This window comes from Leucoraja erinacea, chromosome 30, assembly GCF_028641065.1.
Source record: "Leucoraja erinacea ecotype New England chromosome 30, Leri_hhj_1, whole genome shotgun sequence".
Lineage (NCBI taxonomy): Eukaryota > Metazoa > Chordata > Chondrichthyes > Rajiformes > Rajidae > Leucoraja > Leucoraja erinaceus.
The window spans coordinates 27,143,869-27,158,529 of record NC_073406.1 but is presented as its reverse complement, the minus strand read 5'-3'; the positions used below and the strand labels follow the sequence as shown (position 1 = coordinate 27,158,529).

At 45.0% G+C, this 14,661-nt stretch overlaps 1 protein-coding gene across 1 annotated transcript in view; it reads left to right on the top strand.

Annotated features, from left to right (window-relative positions):
• Positions 1–14,661, top strand: part of LOC129711769 (multiple epidermal growth factor-like domains protein 6) — a 552,574-nt gene that overhangs the window by 15,493 nt on the left and 522,420 nt on the right. The window contains exons 2-3 of the mRNA XM_055659700.1: positions 50–184; positions 3,056–3,165. Of these exons, the coding sequence (XP_055515675.1) occupies positions 50–184; positions 3,056–3,165 (245 nt within the window). The remainder of the gene's footprint in view (positions 1–49; positions 185–3,055; positions 3,166–14,661) is intronic.

Below are 14,661 nucleotides of genomic sequence, written 5' to 3'. Positions count from 1 at the left end.
GCAGCCCAGACCTGCCTCTACTGAATTGTTGTTTAATCCTTCTGTTTAGGCCAAATGTTTGTGCGGAGAGGGAGGTGATGATGATTGGCCGCAGGCAGCCATGCGTACAGGCCTTCACCCGGATGGTCAAGGTGTGGAAACAAGGATGTGGAGAGCAGAAGTGGTGTGTGGGACACGAGAGGAGGTACGTCACCCTAGCACAAACTAATCAGTAGGTGGACATGAATTAACAAAAGGGCACAAAGTACTGGAGTAACTCAGTGGGTCCGGCAGCATCTCTGGAGAACATGGATAGGTTACGTTTTGGGTCAGTCCCTTTTTCAGGCTGATTGTAGACACAAATTGCTCACTCGAATAAGCAGTAATTAGATTCACTTATTAGCCATAACTGATTCATTTTACCTGTTAAAATTGAAGATGTTAAATAAGTTTCCTTATTCCACATTTTTTATGAAGACGCTGATTCACGGCTGGTTTTCAGGTTTTTTCTCCCCATCCATTTTCCTTTCAATAACTTCCCAGAGTTTGCGTGGGACCTTCAGAAGTGGGGAGCTCACAGCAGTACACATTCATAGTCATAAAGTCTTTCTGCGTTGAAACAGGGCCTTTGACCCAACTTGTCCCATCTTCACTAGTTCCACCTGCCTGCATTTGGCCCATATCCCTCGAAACCAATCCTATGTGAAAACGTCACACCTCAGGTTCCTATTAAATTTCCCCCCTCACCTTAAACCTATGTCCTCTTGTTCTTGATTCCCTTACTCTGTGCAAGAGACTATGTGCATCCATCTGTATTGGAATTGTGTAGGTAGGAACAGCAGATGTTGGTTTACACCAATAATTTTGTCTCGACCGAGAAGGGTCTCGATCCAAAACGTCACCTATTCCTTTCTCTCCAGAGATCCTGCCTGACCTGCTGAGTTACTCCAGCACTTTGTGTCTATCCTGTAATGGGATCACTGGGTTAAATCAGGACAGGAACTCTGGGCAGCACAGTGGCGTGGCGGTAGCATTGGCTTGCAGCGTCGGAGACCTGGGTTCGTCCCGACTACGGATGCTGTCTGCGCGGAGTTTGTACGTTCTCCCCGTGACCTCATGGGCTTTCTCCAAGATCCTCGGTTTCCTCCCACACTCCAATGACGTACAGGTTTGTAGGTTAATCAGCTTGGTGTATATAAATTGCCCCTAGAGTGTGTAGGATAGTGTTAGTGTGCGGGGATCGCTGGTCCTCATGGACTCTGTGAGTCGAAGGACCTGTTTCCGCGCTGTATCTCTAAACTAAACTATACTAAAGGAACTTTGGCTGTATTTCCTCATTACTGGAAAGGTTCAAATTACTGCCCAGATGCCCTCTATATACACAGTCCAGAAGTCAAAGTCGAGTCGTTCCTCTTAGAATAGCTTCACGTTCACATTAGTCAGGGGATGTTCCCATGGAATTTGATGACATCCAGCTGTCAATGCTCTTATGGGGAGAAGACAGGAACAGGGTACTGATTGAGGATGATCAGCCATGATCACATTGAATGGTGGTGCTGGCTCGAATGACCAAATGGCCTACTCCTGCACCTATTGTCTATTGTCTATTATTTTAAATCTTATTTTTAGAATGACAATTGTTTCAAAAGTATTGGCAAAGAAATCTACATTTTAAAAATAAATCTATCAATTGCAAACCTGATTGGAATATCTTTCATGATGAGCACTGCACTAAATTTAGTTTAGTTTAGAGATACAGTGCGGAAACAGGCCCTTCGGCCCATCTAGCCTAAGCTGACCGACAATCACCTGTATCCTACATACTAGGGGCAAGTTCAAGTTCAAGTTCAAGTTCACGTTTATTGTCACTTAACCAACTCTTAAACACGGTACAGTGACATTTTTGTTATCATAAAAGAGTAAGGAACCATTACGAAAAGAGTGAGGAATTGAAAGCACACAAAGAATTCATAGAGGATTGATATTCAGTGACCTTCTATTTAACTGGATACGGAGGAAGATATTGGCCACCGGTTACTGCTGCCACTGCAGTCGGCACATGCCCTGGAATACTGCAAATGTTAACAGTGGCTGAAGACAAGTTCAGTTACCCAATAAGAGTTACACTTGGCAACCAAGTGACCCAGTCAGCTTGGCTCATTTGGTAGCATAGTCTAGTCTCAACAAAGGATTGTGCGTTGACACATGATGTTGAACCAAGTCAAAATACAGAATTATTGCTGAGTTTGCCTTTGGAGGTAAACCCACATTACTATAAAGGAGGCATTAAAGTGCTGGTCCATGTAGCTCCACAAGTTCAACAATACTTTATTGTCACATGTACAGTGAAATACTTTGTTTAGCGTACAACCCGGTAAATCATGTGGCGAATTATCCTCACGGAGGCAGTACACGTGCCGCCATGTTTTGTTGGCGACAAAGTTACAAATGTTCACTGAACTTTCCCATATGCTACCTTCCGTCGCCCGTGGCAGCAACACTCCCCCCCCACTCCCCCTCCCCCCCCTCCTCCAGGTCCCTCCTCGTTCTCTGTTGGCTCTCCCTCGTCTCTCCACCAGCCCTCCTTCGCTCTCCACCAGCCCTCCTTCGCTCTCTGACGGCCCACCTCGCTCTCTGACGGCCCGCCTCGCTCTCGCCGGATGCTCGCGGGTCCCTCCTCGCTCTCGCGGTGTGGCTCCGTCAATATCGGTGGTGGCTGAGCTGGGCCACTGGACGACTTGGCCCAACTCACCGGGAACAATCCCCGCCACACTGCCTGAGTGCAGGTGGAGGTGACAGTTGTTGTGACGCTATCATAGCTCCAGCTGACGTAGAATTAAACACCAGCAGAAATACATGGTCATTGATACTGCACTTTCAGATCTGGGTGGACGGTATTATTGCTGTGTTTGACTGCACTTTGCACATGAGTAGGAAGGCTCACTTGCGGGCGGAGCATCAAAGCAATTTCCTTGTATGTGAATACATTCATCATGCATTCATTCATTCATTAATTCATGCATTCATTCATTCATTCATGCATTCATTCATTCTATGTGACTGTATTTCACTGCAGGACTGCGTATTACACTGCGTACAGACACGTGTACAGCATGGACTTCCAGATGGTGTACAAATGTTGCCCAGGGTGGAGGCGGCTGAACAGTGAAGCTGGATGCTTGTACCGTGAGTTGCCCCTCAACATAATATCCATGTATAATGTCCAACTGAAAATGCCTTGTCTTGAGATGAGTTAATAGCTTTCCTCCCCTGTCACAATGATGACCTTCAGCACAATACCAGGAATGCTCTAGGCTATCATAGCCTGAGATGTCTATTAGTGAGCTATTTGTGCAGAATTCCACATCTGACTTAAAATGGTGATGGAGAGAGAATCGCCTGCCAGAGGAGAAGTAATAAATTCAAACAGATATTCCCAAGCAACACAAGCAATGTGGAAATGTCTAACTGGACAATGGTTTCAGAGTGAAGTTTGGAATTCTATCACTAGGTGTCACGAGCACATAGTTACAGAGTCATGCAGCATGGAATCTGGCCCTTCAGCCCAACTTGACAATGCCGACCAAATATCCCATCTACACTAGTTCCACCTGCCAACATTTTGCCCATATCCCTCTAAACCTTTACTTCCCATGTACCTGTCCCAATGTATTTTAAATGTTTTCATAGTATCTGCCTCAATGTCCTTCTCTGGCAGCTCATTCCATACACCCACCATCCTCTGAGTAAAAAGGTTGCCTCAGAGATTCCTATTATATCTTTATCGCATTAAACCTACGTCCTCTGGTTCTTGATTCCCTTACTGCGAATAAAATACTCTGTGCATCTACCCTATTTATTCCCCTCAGGATCTTATTCACCTTTATAAGATCACCCCTCATCTACACTCCAAGCAATAAAGTCTTAGTCTGCCCAACCTCTCTCTAAAGCTCAGACCCTCAGGTCCTTGCAACAGCTTGTGTAATTGTGAAAAAAGACATAACCCATCTGGAAGCAAAATGTCCTTGTTGCTGCTGTCTGCTTTTGCCAGCCGTACTTTGGTGTCAGAAGGTTGTTGCTTCAAGTTGTGCCACTGATACTAGAGCACAAGATGAGGCTTTCTCTCCAATGTGTCTATTCACATTGTTCACAAGTAAAAGAGCTATTCTGATGGCCTGGCCATCATTCATTGTAGAACTCCACTGAACAACATGCCAGAATGGGAGATCAGCTCATTTTTACATTGAGCTGAGGGCCATTGCTAAGTACACATTGGTTGGCAGTTTATCTTTTACAGTTTTACAGCACTGTCAGAAAGGATTAAAACTCAAGATTTATTCTTCTCTAAATGTCCACGTAACCAGCCATGGCCACCTTTGCTTTCTCTGTTTCCACGTGAAACTCGCACTGAATTTTCACCGTTGCCTGTGATTTCCCACGAGATCCTCACTGGTGATTTATGTAACACTCTGATGAAAGGACAAGCCTCAAGCACAGGGGATAGCCCAGGCTGAGAGGAAAGATAACCAACATAACCTTGAACTTGACCAAGGAGTGCAGCTTGTCAATACAAAGTGATGATTTTAGTTTAGTTTAGACGTACAGCGTGGAAACAGGCCCATCGGCCCACTGAGTCCACACCGACCAGCGATCACCACACACTAACACTATCCTACACACACGAGGGACAATTTATAATTGAACTGAAGTCAATTAACCTTCATAGCTGCACATCTTTGGATGATGGGAGGAAACCGGAGCACCTGGAGAAAACCCACGTAGATCATGGTGGGGACGTACAAACTCTGTACAGACCGCACCCTTACACAGGATCGAACCCGAATCTCTGGTGCTGTAAGGCAGCAACTGTACCACTGTGCTACTGTGCCATCCCATAATATTCCCCATAACAATAATATTCATAGTTACACATAGTCAAATATACAGCTCAAACCAAGTGACTAGGTCAAAGAGGAGGGGGAAGGGGAGAAATAGATGCATATCCTGGTGGGACAGAGAGAATGGGGGGCGGATGTGGGGGGAGGAAGGAAAGGTTGTTTGTTGGTGGAGAATTCAAGTTTGCACCATTAGGTTACAAGCTAGCCAATTGGAATGTGAACTGCTGTTCAACAAGTAGCTCTCTTTGGCAGCCTCTCGATGGCAAAGGAGGAGGCCCAGGACAGAAGAATCAGACTGAAGGAACAACACTCCATATTTCACTTAGGTAGCTTACAACCCAATAAACATTAAATTATTTTGTTTTAAGTACCTAACGTACAAACAGCCTGTCCTTCCCCATGCCCCACCTTGACAGAGGGATCATGGTCTCAGTATACAGCTTCCTGAAAGGGGCAACATATCGATAGTGTGGTAAAGAAGGCATATGGAATGCTTGCCTTCAATGGTCAGGGCATTGAGCATAGGAGTCAGGAAGTCACGATGAATTTGGAGTGTGGTGTTCTGCCCCTGTTACAGGAAGGATGTGGAGGCTGGAATGGGTTGAGAGCAGGTTTACCAGAATGGTGCCTGGATTAGAGGGGATTGGTATAGGGAGCGATAGATTAGATTTGGATTGTTTTCTCTGGTCCTAGAGGTTGATGGGAAACCTTGTATATAAAACTACGAGAGGCTTTGATAAGGAGACAATCAGAACCTACATCTTAGGATGGAAATATCAAATACTAGAGGGCATAACTTTAAGATTGTTGTAATTTAGTTTAGAGATACAGCATGTGAAAGGCGCTCAGGCCCACTGAGTCTGCGTCGACCAGTAATCGCCACACACTAGCACTATCTTATGCACTAGGGACAATTTACAATTTTTACTGAAGCCAATTAACCTATAAAACTGTACGTCTTTGGAGTGTAGGAAGAAATGGAAGCACCTGGGGTAAACCAGGTTCCACCAAGATGCAGCACAGAACACCACAGGAGATCCTTTTTCCCTGTGGCTATCAAACTACAACTCCTCCCCCTTCTGTCATGCGGTAGACTGACCCTCCCCCCCCCACCCCATCTCTACACATGTGCTGTAAGGCAGTGACCCAACTGCTATGCCACCGTGACACCCCATGATGAGGGGGGTAACGTTTAAAGGAGATGTTTGTGGCGTTTTTTTGTTACACTCAGGTTTGCGGGGACCTGGAACACGCTGCCTCGAGTGATGGTACAGGCAGGTACAGTAGTGGCATTGCAGCTACTTTTGGATAGGCACAGGCTATGCAGAATATGGAGAGATCTGGTTATACATGGGCAGATAGGAAATGGTTTTGACATGGTTTAGCATAGACATTGTGAGTCGAAGGGCCTGTTCCTGTACCGTACTGTTCTGTGTTCTATGTACGTCCTGGTCCTCTCCTTGCCGGATGTGGCACATTGCGGGAAGGATGTAGAGGATTTGGAGAGGGTGCAGAGGAGATTTACCGGGATGCTGCTGCCTGTATTAGTGAGCAGAAGCTATAAGGAGAGGTTGAACAGACTATAATTATTTTCCCTGGAGCATTGGGGTGGCTGAGGGGTGACTGATAGAAAAATATGAGTGGCATAGATAGGACAGATATCAGTCCCCACGGTGGAAGTGTCGTTTTGGGTCGAGACCAAGAAGGGTCTCGACCCAAAACTTCACCCATTCCTTCTCTCCAGAGATGCTACCTGTCCCGCTGAGTTACTCCAGCTTTTTGTGTCTATAATCTCTGTAACCCTTTCCAGCTTGAAAACATCTTTTCCATAACTAAACACAATACTCTAAATGCAGGCCTCACCAACGTCTTATATAACTGTTACATGACATCCCAACTTCTATACTCAATACTGTGGCTGAAGGCCAAATGCCTTTTTGACCTCCTGCGACTCCACCTTCAAGGAACCTCCTGGTTAATGTTTGCTTCCCCCCCTTTTCCAGTTGGACACCATCTTTCCTATAACTTGGCGATTAAAGCAGTACACATTACTCTAAATGTGGCCTCACCAATGTTTTATACAATTGTAACATGACCTCCCAACCTCTACATTCAAAGCTTTCTTGACCACCCTATCTACCTGTGCTGCCACTTTCAATGTATCTGCACCTCCAGATCGCTCTGTTCTACAACACTACCCAGAGCTCCACCATTCACTGTGTAGGTCCTGCCCTTGTTGGACTGCCCAAAATGCAACACCTCACATTTCGCTGTATTAAATTCCATCAGCCATTCCTCATCCCACCTGGCCAACTGATGAAGATCTTGTCGTAAAATTTGACAACCATCTTTACTATCTACAATATCACCCACTTTTGTGTCATCTGTAAACTTATTAATCTTGCCATGTATGTTCTCATCCAAATCATTGATGTTGATGACAAACAGTAACGGGCCCAGCACCGAACCCTGAGGAACACCACTAGACACAGACCTCCAGTCCGAAAAACAACCTTCCACCATCACCCTCTGCTTCTTTCCATGAAGCCAATTTTCTATCCAGTAAACTATCTCTTCTCAGATCCCATGCCACCTAACCTTCCAGAGCAGCCTACCATTAGGAACCTTGTTGAATGCATTGCTGAGATCCATAAAAGCAATGTCTACAGCTCTGCTCTCATCATACGTTTTGGTCACGTCTTCAGAAAACTCAATCAGATTCCTGAGTCACAATCTCCCACGTACAAAACTATTTCTAATTAGCCCATGAAGATCAAAATACGTGTATATTTTCATGCAACAATAACACTGAAGAGACATTTAGACAGGCACAGGAACATGCTACAGTTAGAAGCAGTGAATAAAATGTCCTAACTTTAATGGAGCTCCAACATGGCCAATCACACTTCCTAGTCATCCTGCCAGTTCCACTGTTCTCACCCATATATCCCTTTGTTATCATCTCTTCCACAAGCCAGCAATGGACCATTGTGGGATCCATCTTTCCTTGGTCATTGATACTGGCTCTGATTGTTCTGGACCTTTTCATACCTCTAATTTCCCTCCCATCTGACTCAATCTGAGGAAGGGTCTCGACCTAAATGGTCACCTATTCCTTTTCTCAAGAGATGCTGCCACATCTGTGCATGCAAGCATTTTGTGTCTATCTTCAGTGTCAATCAGCATCTGTAGTTCCTTCCTGCACATTTTGTCTATTCACGAGTCCTTGTTGTCTGCCTTCTCCCATCTCCTCTCACAGATATGTGTCCACAATTATCAAACCACACCTGATCTTAGCCGAAAGACTGGGAAGCACACTTGGACAGGTACATGGATGGGCAAGGTTTAGAGGGGTATGGGCAGGTGCAGTCAAATGACACTAGCCTGGAAGGGGTATCTTGGGCTGAATGGGTCTGAACGGCCAGTTTCCATGCTATGACTCTAATACACTTCCATATTTCCTTGATTACAGTAGTAATTAAATATCATGAAACATTTTACTTGTTGTCAAGCTCTTTAGAACATTCCAAGCATGTGAATTGTGCTAATTCTTCAACCAGACAGGGGTGATGTGCTATAAGCTGCAAAAGGCTGAATGACATTTGTATTTTGTGAGCTTTCATGTGTACGGTGTCCATCTGATGCCCAAATCAAAGCAGTAAAATGCGTTTGACCTTTGCATGAACTGAGGAGGAAGTGGCTCAGACACCCTACATAAATCCAACCCAGTCGTCAGACTTGTTAACACCCGCGATACAATCAGGGAAATAGCCAAACAAATATTTCAGCTGGAATGATTGCAACGACCAAATGCACTCGACATCTCTGCAATTAGATTACTTTAATTGCCTTGGCAGCAGCTTATTGACTCGTTCAGACTTCTGTAATTAATTGATTTTCACTTTCCCAGATTTGATTTTCCTCAAGGATCTTGTTAGGAAAATGTATCACCAGACATAAACAATGCCAACAGAAAAGAATGTCAATTTGAGGATGTTTTGGTTTTTTATTTGCTGATTTTTCATTGGTGGTTCCATCCTGTGACATGAGTGAGGTTCCGAGCCGGGCATATCCTGGGCTTGGATTTACATGGGGCTGTCATGTTGTCACTGACTGTGTTGTGGGTATCATTCTCCATTTACACCACCACAACCCTTTCCTTCATCTTGCGGCTCCAGTTGGTATTGTGAACGTTAGAAAGGAGTGGAAAGAACCAGAGAGTTTCCTGGTCACAGTCGTGGAGTCATACAGCACAGAAACAAGCCCTTTGGCCCATTTTTTCTCACACTGACCAATGTGTCCCATCTAAACTACTCCCACCTGCCTGCATTCGGCACCATATCCCCCAATATCCCTCTAAAACTGTCCTATACATATACCTGTCAAAACTTTCTTAAGGAAGACAAAAGTGCTGGAGAAACGCAGTGGGTGCGGCTGCATCCATGGAGCGAAGGAAATAGGCAACGTTTCTGGCTAAAACCCTTCTTCAGTCTGAAGAAGTTTCTCCAGCACTTTTGTCTACCTTTGATTTTCCAGCATCTGCAGTTCCTTCTTGAAACGTTTCTTAAACATGGCGATAATCCCTGCTTCAACTATTTCCTCTGCAGGTCATTCCATACACCCACCACCCTTTGTGTGAGAAAGATACTCCTCAGATTCCTATTAAATCTTTACCCCATCTTAAACATAGAAACATAGAAAATAGGTGCAGGAGTAGGCCATTCGGCCTTTCGAGCCTGCACCGCGATTCAATATGATCATGGCTGACCATCCAACTCAGTATCCCGTACCTGCCTTCTCTCCATACCCCCTGATCCCTTTAGCCACAAGGACCACATCTAACTCCCTCTTAAATATAACCAATGTACTGGCCTCAACTACATTTTACTTCAGAGTCACTGGCGGCAGCAATCGCGCTGTCCAGCGGTGAGTTTTAAACCAACAAGGTAAGTTTTTAAACTTCCCTCTGGAATTGCTTTTATTTTGCAGGAAACTCATTTTCAGAGTTTGCCTGCTGGATTGGGGGCGAAGTCCGGACGGGCCGCGGGTAAACCTCTATGGACCGCGGGAACCCCGTCACGGAACAGAGATAATCCCGGCCATGACCTCGGGGATACCCGGAAATGGAGAGCCCACAAGGACCACATCTTTTTAAATATAGCCAATGAACTGGGACTCAACTACAACTTCAGCTTGGAACTTTACAGAGACCGCGGGACTCGTTCAGGAGATTTTGCAGGAAACTCGTTTTCAGAGTTTGCCTGCTGGATTGGGGGCGAAGTCCGGACGGGCCGCGGGTAAACCTCTATGGACCGCGGGAACCCCGTCACGGAACAGAGATAATCCCGGCCATGACCTCGGGGATACCCGGAAATGGAGAGGCACCACGGCACCCGCTACAGAGACCGCGGGACTCGCTAACAGAGACCGCGGGACTCGTTACAGAGACCGCGGCAGTGCGGGTGGCGGTCAAAATTCGCTGGCAACGGAGCCAGCAGCGTCGGACAGATGTCGACAGCACCTAGACAGCCTTTAAAGGTTAGTCAGGAAAATTGTATCCCCCTCTCTGCGGAGGGGAGTGCAGGGAAGAGGCCCAAACATTTAAACATATGGGCCAAGAGTACCTAGGCAAACCCAATTGGAGGGTTAGCCACTATTTGATCTCTCGCTCTGAGAAAGGGAGCGCAAGGAGAAAGCCGCAAACAAGTCGGTCCAGGAGGATTCCGGATGGAGAGGATTACCTCCTTCATGGGTAACGTGTTTAAACGTTCAAAACCCACATGGAGCACCTGATGGAGAGGTGCTCCACAATGATATACTCCAAAGGAGGGAGTTATCAGCCCGGGTATTATGGAGAACCCGCAGGCAGCAGCACCTGTTTCAGGGCTGCACAAATGTCTCCTACTCTGAGGAGAGGAGCATCCAGGGTCAGTTTCAGTCTAACCCAAAGCAAGAACCTGATATAGGTCCGCTGGAGGGGCCATGTCAGCGCAGGTATCCTCAGGGGCCTGCGGCAGCACCTGTTTTCAGGGCTGCCTACAAATCTCACTCTCAGTGGAGGGGAGTGCGAGTGATCAGTAGGTAACTGATCTCAAATTTAAAGTATGAACATACTGAAGCAGATGCATATGGGCTCAAGAGTACTCGCAAACAAAGGGTTTGCTGCCAGAAGAGTTGGTCTCCAGCCATTGGCAGAATACCCAGAAAAGGCCTGGGTTCTCACGCTACAAGTGCCGGCAAGGGAACAGCGCTATCAGGGTGACTGGAGAAACCAGCCGCCGAATCCTCTCTTCAGGTAAGACCAGAAGAAGGAAGCAAAAGCTGTCGGACCAATCAAGGTACCAACGACAAGCAAAACTTCATCAGTAGGCGACAAGACACCCCACACCTCCATAGGGGGTAAGCGGTTCACTGAAGCCGGTGGTAACTTGAAAGCTGGGCACGGAAATATGATCAGAGTCGTCTTTCAAGGCAGACTCAGAATTATGGCCAGAATTGTCTTGCAAGGCATGCTCAGTATGATGAGGTTTTTCAGACCAAGACCCAAGCAGAGGTCAGGAGAAACATGGAATCCACACTCCCTACCAGTCCTACTCCCAATCAAGGAGAGAAAAGGAACTCGCATCAGCGGCCTTTGGGCTTACCACAAGACCACCGGTAGCCATGGAGGTAGGTGGGTCTGGGTTTACTGAAACAAGGGATAGTGGACCAGTTACATGTTGGTAATCTTTACTCTTGTGTTTTTGTTCAAAATGACAATAAAAAACAACATGAGTTTCAGATCTGGTTTTAAAAAATAGATAATAACATGTGATTACTTTTACTGCACAACATACATAGGTTCCAAGCAGACTTGGAATTGGGACCAGAGTTGTCTTCGAGGCAGGCCCAGTATTATGGGCAGGATTTCCTTTCAGGACAGGTGACAGATGGAGGATGTCACTTCATCCAGGTTTAACTCATATGTGCAGTACAGACTTTCAGAATAGTAATTTTTGTTACGGTCTAACAACTTTTTTATAGGAGCTATATGGCAAGCATCAATCTCAAAGATGCATGCTATGCACTTCCCATTCACTGGAATCGCCAGAGATATTTGAAATTTACCTGGATGGGGCTATAATAACAGTTAAAGCGTTGCAAAATAGTCTAAGTACAGTCCCCAGGTTTATTTACCAAATTTCCAAACGGAGCTTGGGCTGCTCAGAGCTCAAGAACATTAGTTATTATTTATCTGGAATGATGTTAAGCGCTGGGTTTTGCTAAAAATTAACTGTTGTAGGCCCAAACTATATTTAAAGAATCAAGGTCCCACCCATCCAGTTAAATTTAAGTTGATACCAATCACAACTACTGACTATTGGGACTACATTTAACTATCAACTAACAAGGGATTCCGCCCTGGAGCAAGAGATGCAATTAACAGAAGCCCGTAACAACCTCGTTGGTTATTAAGCAGCTTTCTATTCATCAAGATGTAGTTAACAATATAGCAGCTGTGTATCAGTGGTACAAATTGGGCTTTGCATTACCTGAAGTTAAAACATGCAAAGAATTAACCTCTCTAGTACCATATAGGTCATTACAAATAAACCTATGCTATTCTCAGCTGAAGCTACCGAAATCACGATGGTGGCAGTATTCAGCATTGCTCCAGTATTTTTGATCAGGTATATTTAGTATTACAAATTAATACTAGTGCTCAAAGATGAGAAGTATGGTATGCCATCTCCAGTTACGGAGACGGATGCGGATTGCATAAGTGGCCAATTATCAGTAATTGGTATCAACTACCTATAACTCGGTGCATTCTATACGTTAAAGGTTATTGTAAGAATGTGCACAATCTGCATGCTCAACTACAAGTTGATACACTATGGGGGTGGTATATATTAGTCACATGGGTGCTATGAAGTTTAAATATCCTGTGGTATTTACCTAATCTTATTTTTAAACTACTATCTCATGTGAAATCTATGAAACACAGGATGGATGTTGGACCACAAAGTATTTAATGTCATTTTGGCTCGATGGAACATTGAATATCGATACAGGCTTATTTACCAGCTGCAAAACATGTGGCCTACAGTGACAGTGGGGTTTTGCAATTTATCCAGCAAGACACCGCTTCAGGCCTCAATCTGCCTGACTGACATATGCAGCCATGGTTCCCGCTAACATAGGGAATTATGTAGAACCTATATGGTAATTCAAAGCATAAAACTTGCTGGTACAGCCTGTAACTCGGGAGACCAGCGTCGCATGATACTTGACTTGAAAACTCCGAGACGATTTCCTGCGCCGCGGGTTGTCAGACAAATCCGTGGAGTGCTCACTGCAGAATGCAGGATACCACCAAAAGGAGGCAGGACATCTCCACTTCAGCAGATGGGAAACGGTTTAGCTGAATAAACATGTTACATGCTATACAGCACGAATAACTGATGTCCTAGAGTTCATTTTGACAATACTCAGTTACAGTGCCATTAAACGGTGCAAACGTGCTTCTCATCATAGTTGCTGCAGCAAGTGGAACCCACTATGTCAGGCCTCACCCTCTGATATCCTGAATTATATAGGACATCTTAACACAAGTTTCTCCCAGGCCCAGTAACATGGGAGAATGAGACATGATGTAATGTTAACATTACTTCAGCAGGGGGCTCCAGCTACATCCTTATCTCAAGCCGGCTCTCAATAGAGGTAACCAGGCGTGAGGTACAAACAGTTTCATGGCTTACTTGATGGACCTTCGGGAATGTGTGGTCACACATTCACAACACGTCTAGATCACTTAGAGCCTCAAAGGCTCCAAACGAAACAATGTTTTGTGGAAGAAATATATATATATATATATATATATTTCATTAGATGTAGTTCTACCATCGTCAGGTGGTAAAATGAGAGTTTGGCAAATGCGGGAGTCAATACTAATATTTTAACACGCACTCCACCGGGGCTGCTACCACATCAGCTCATAGGATTATGTACGTTGCTTTGGACCACATCCTAGCAGCTGCAGGATGGTCAAACGAACATACTTTACCAACTTTTAATACAACCGTTGCCAAATCGGGGGTATTTGCCAACTCCATTTTTTGACTTGTTAATAGTTTCCTCTAGATGAAAGGGGTCGCTGTTATTTTCATTGGATGATCAAGCATCAGCATAATAAACCAAGTCGTGTCTGAATGCATGAATTTTTTTTCACTCATCCATGGCCACTCCAAGCAGTGTGTTACACATGGATTCGGTTCCGGCGTGAAATCACAGAGCTTTGAAATCTTCACGTAGTCACTCACGTGACTCCAAAGTAAAATAGTAAGATTAAACGAGAACTTACCAGTTTGAAGTTTGATATTGATTTTATGAGGAGTTACGATGAGGGATTACGTCTCCACCGCATCCACCCTCATATTATCAAGGTCATATTGTACTTCCAGTTCTCAAAATCTTACTATGTTCATGGTCAACTACTTGTTTCTGAGATTCCACACCGCTGCTTTGAAGTTTGATGCGCCAAGTGGGATGACGGCCTTCTTCACGTAATCCCTCATCGTAACTTCTCATAAAATCAAGATCAAACTTCAAACTGGTATATTCTCTTTTCATCTTACTATTCAGTGGCAGAGAATTCCAGAGATTCACCACTGTGTGAAAAATGTTTTTCTCATCTCGGGCCTAAAAGATTTCCCCCTTATCCTTAAACTGTGACCCCTTGTTCTGGACATCCCCAACATCGGGAACAATCTTCCTGCATATAGCCTGTTCAACCCCTTAAGAA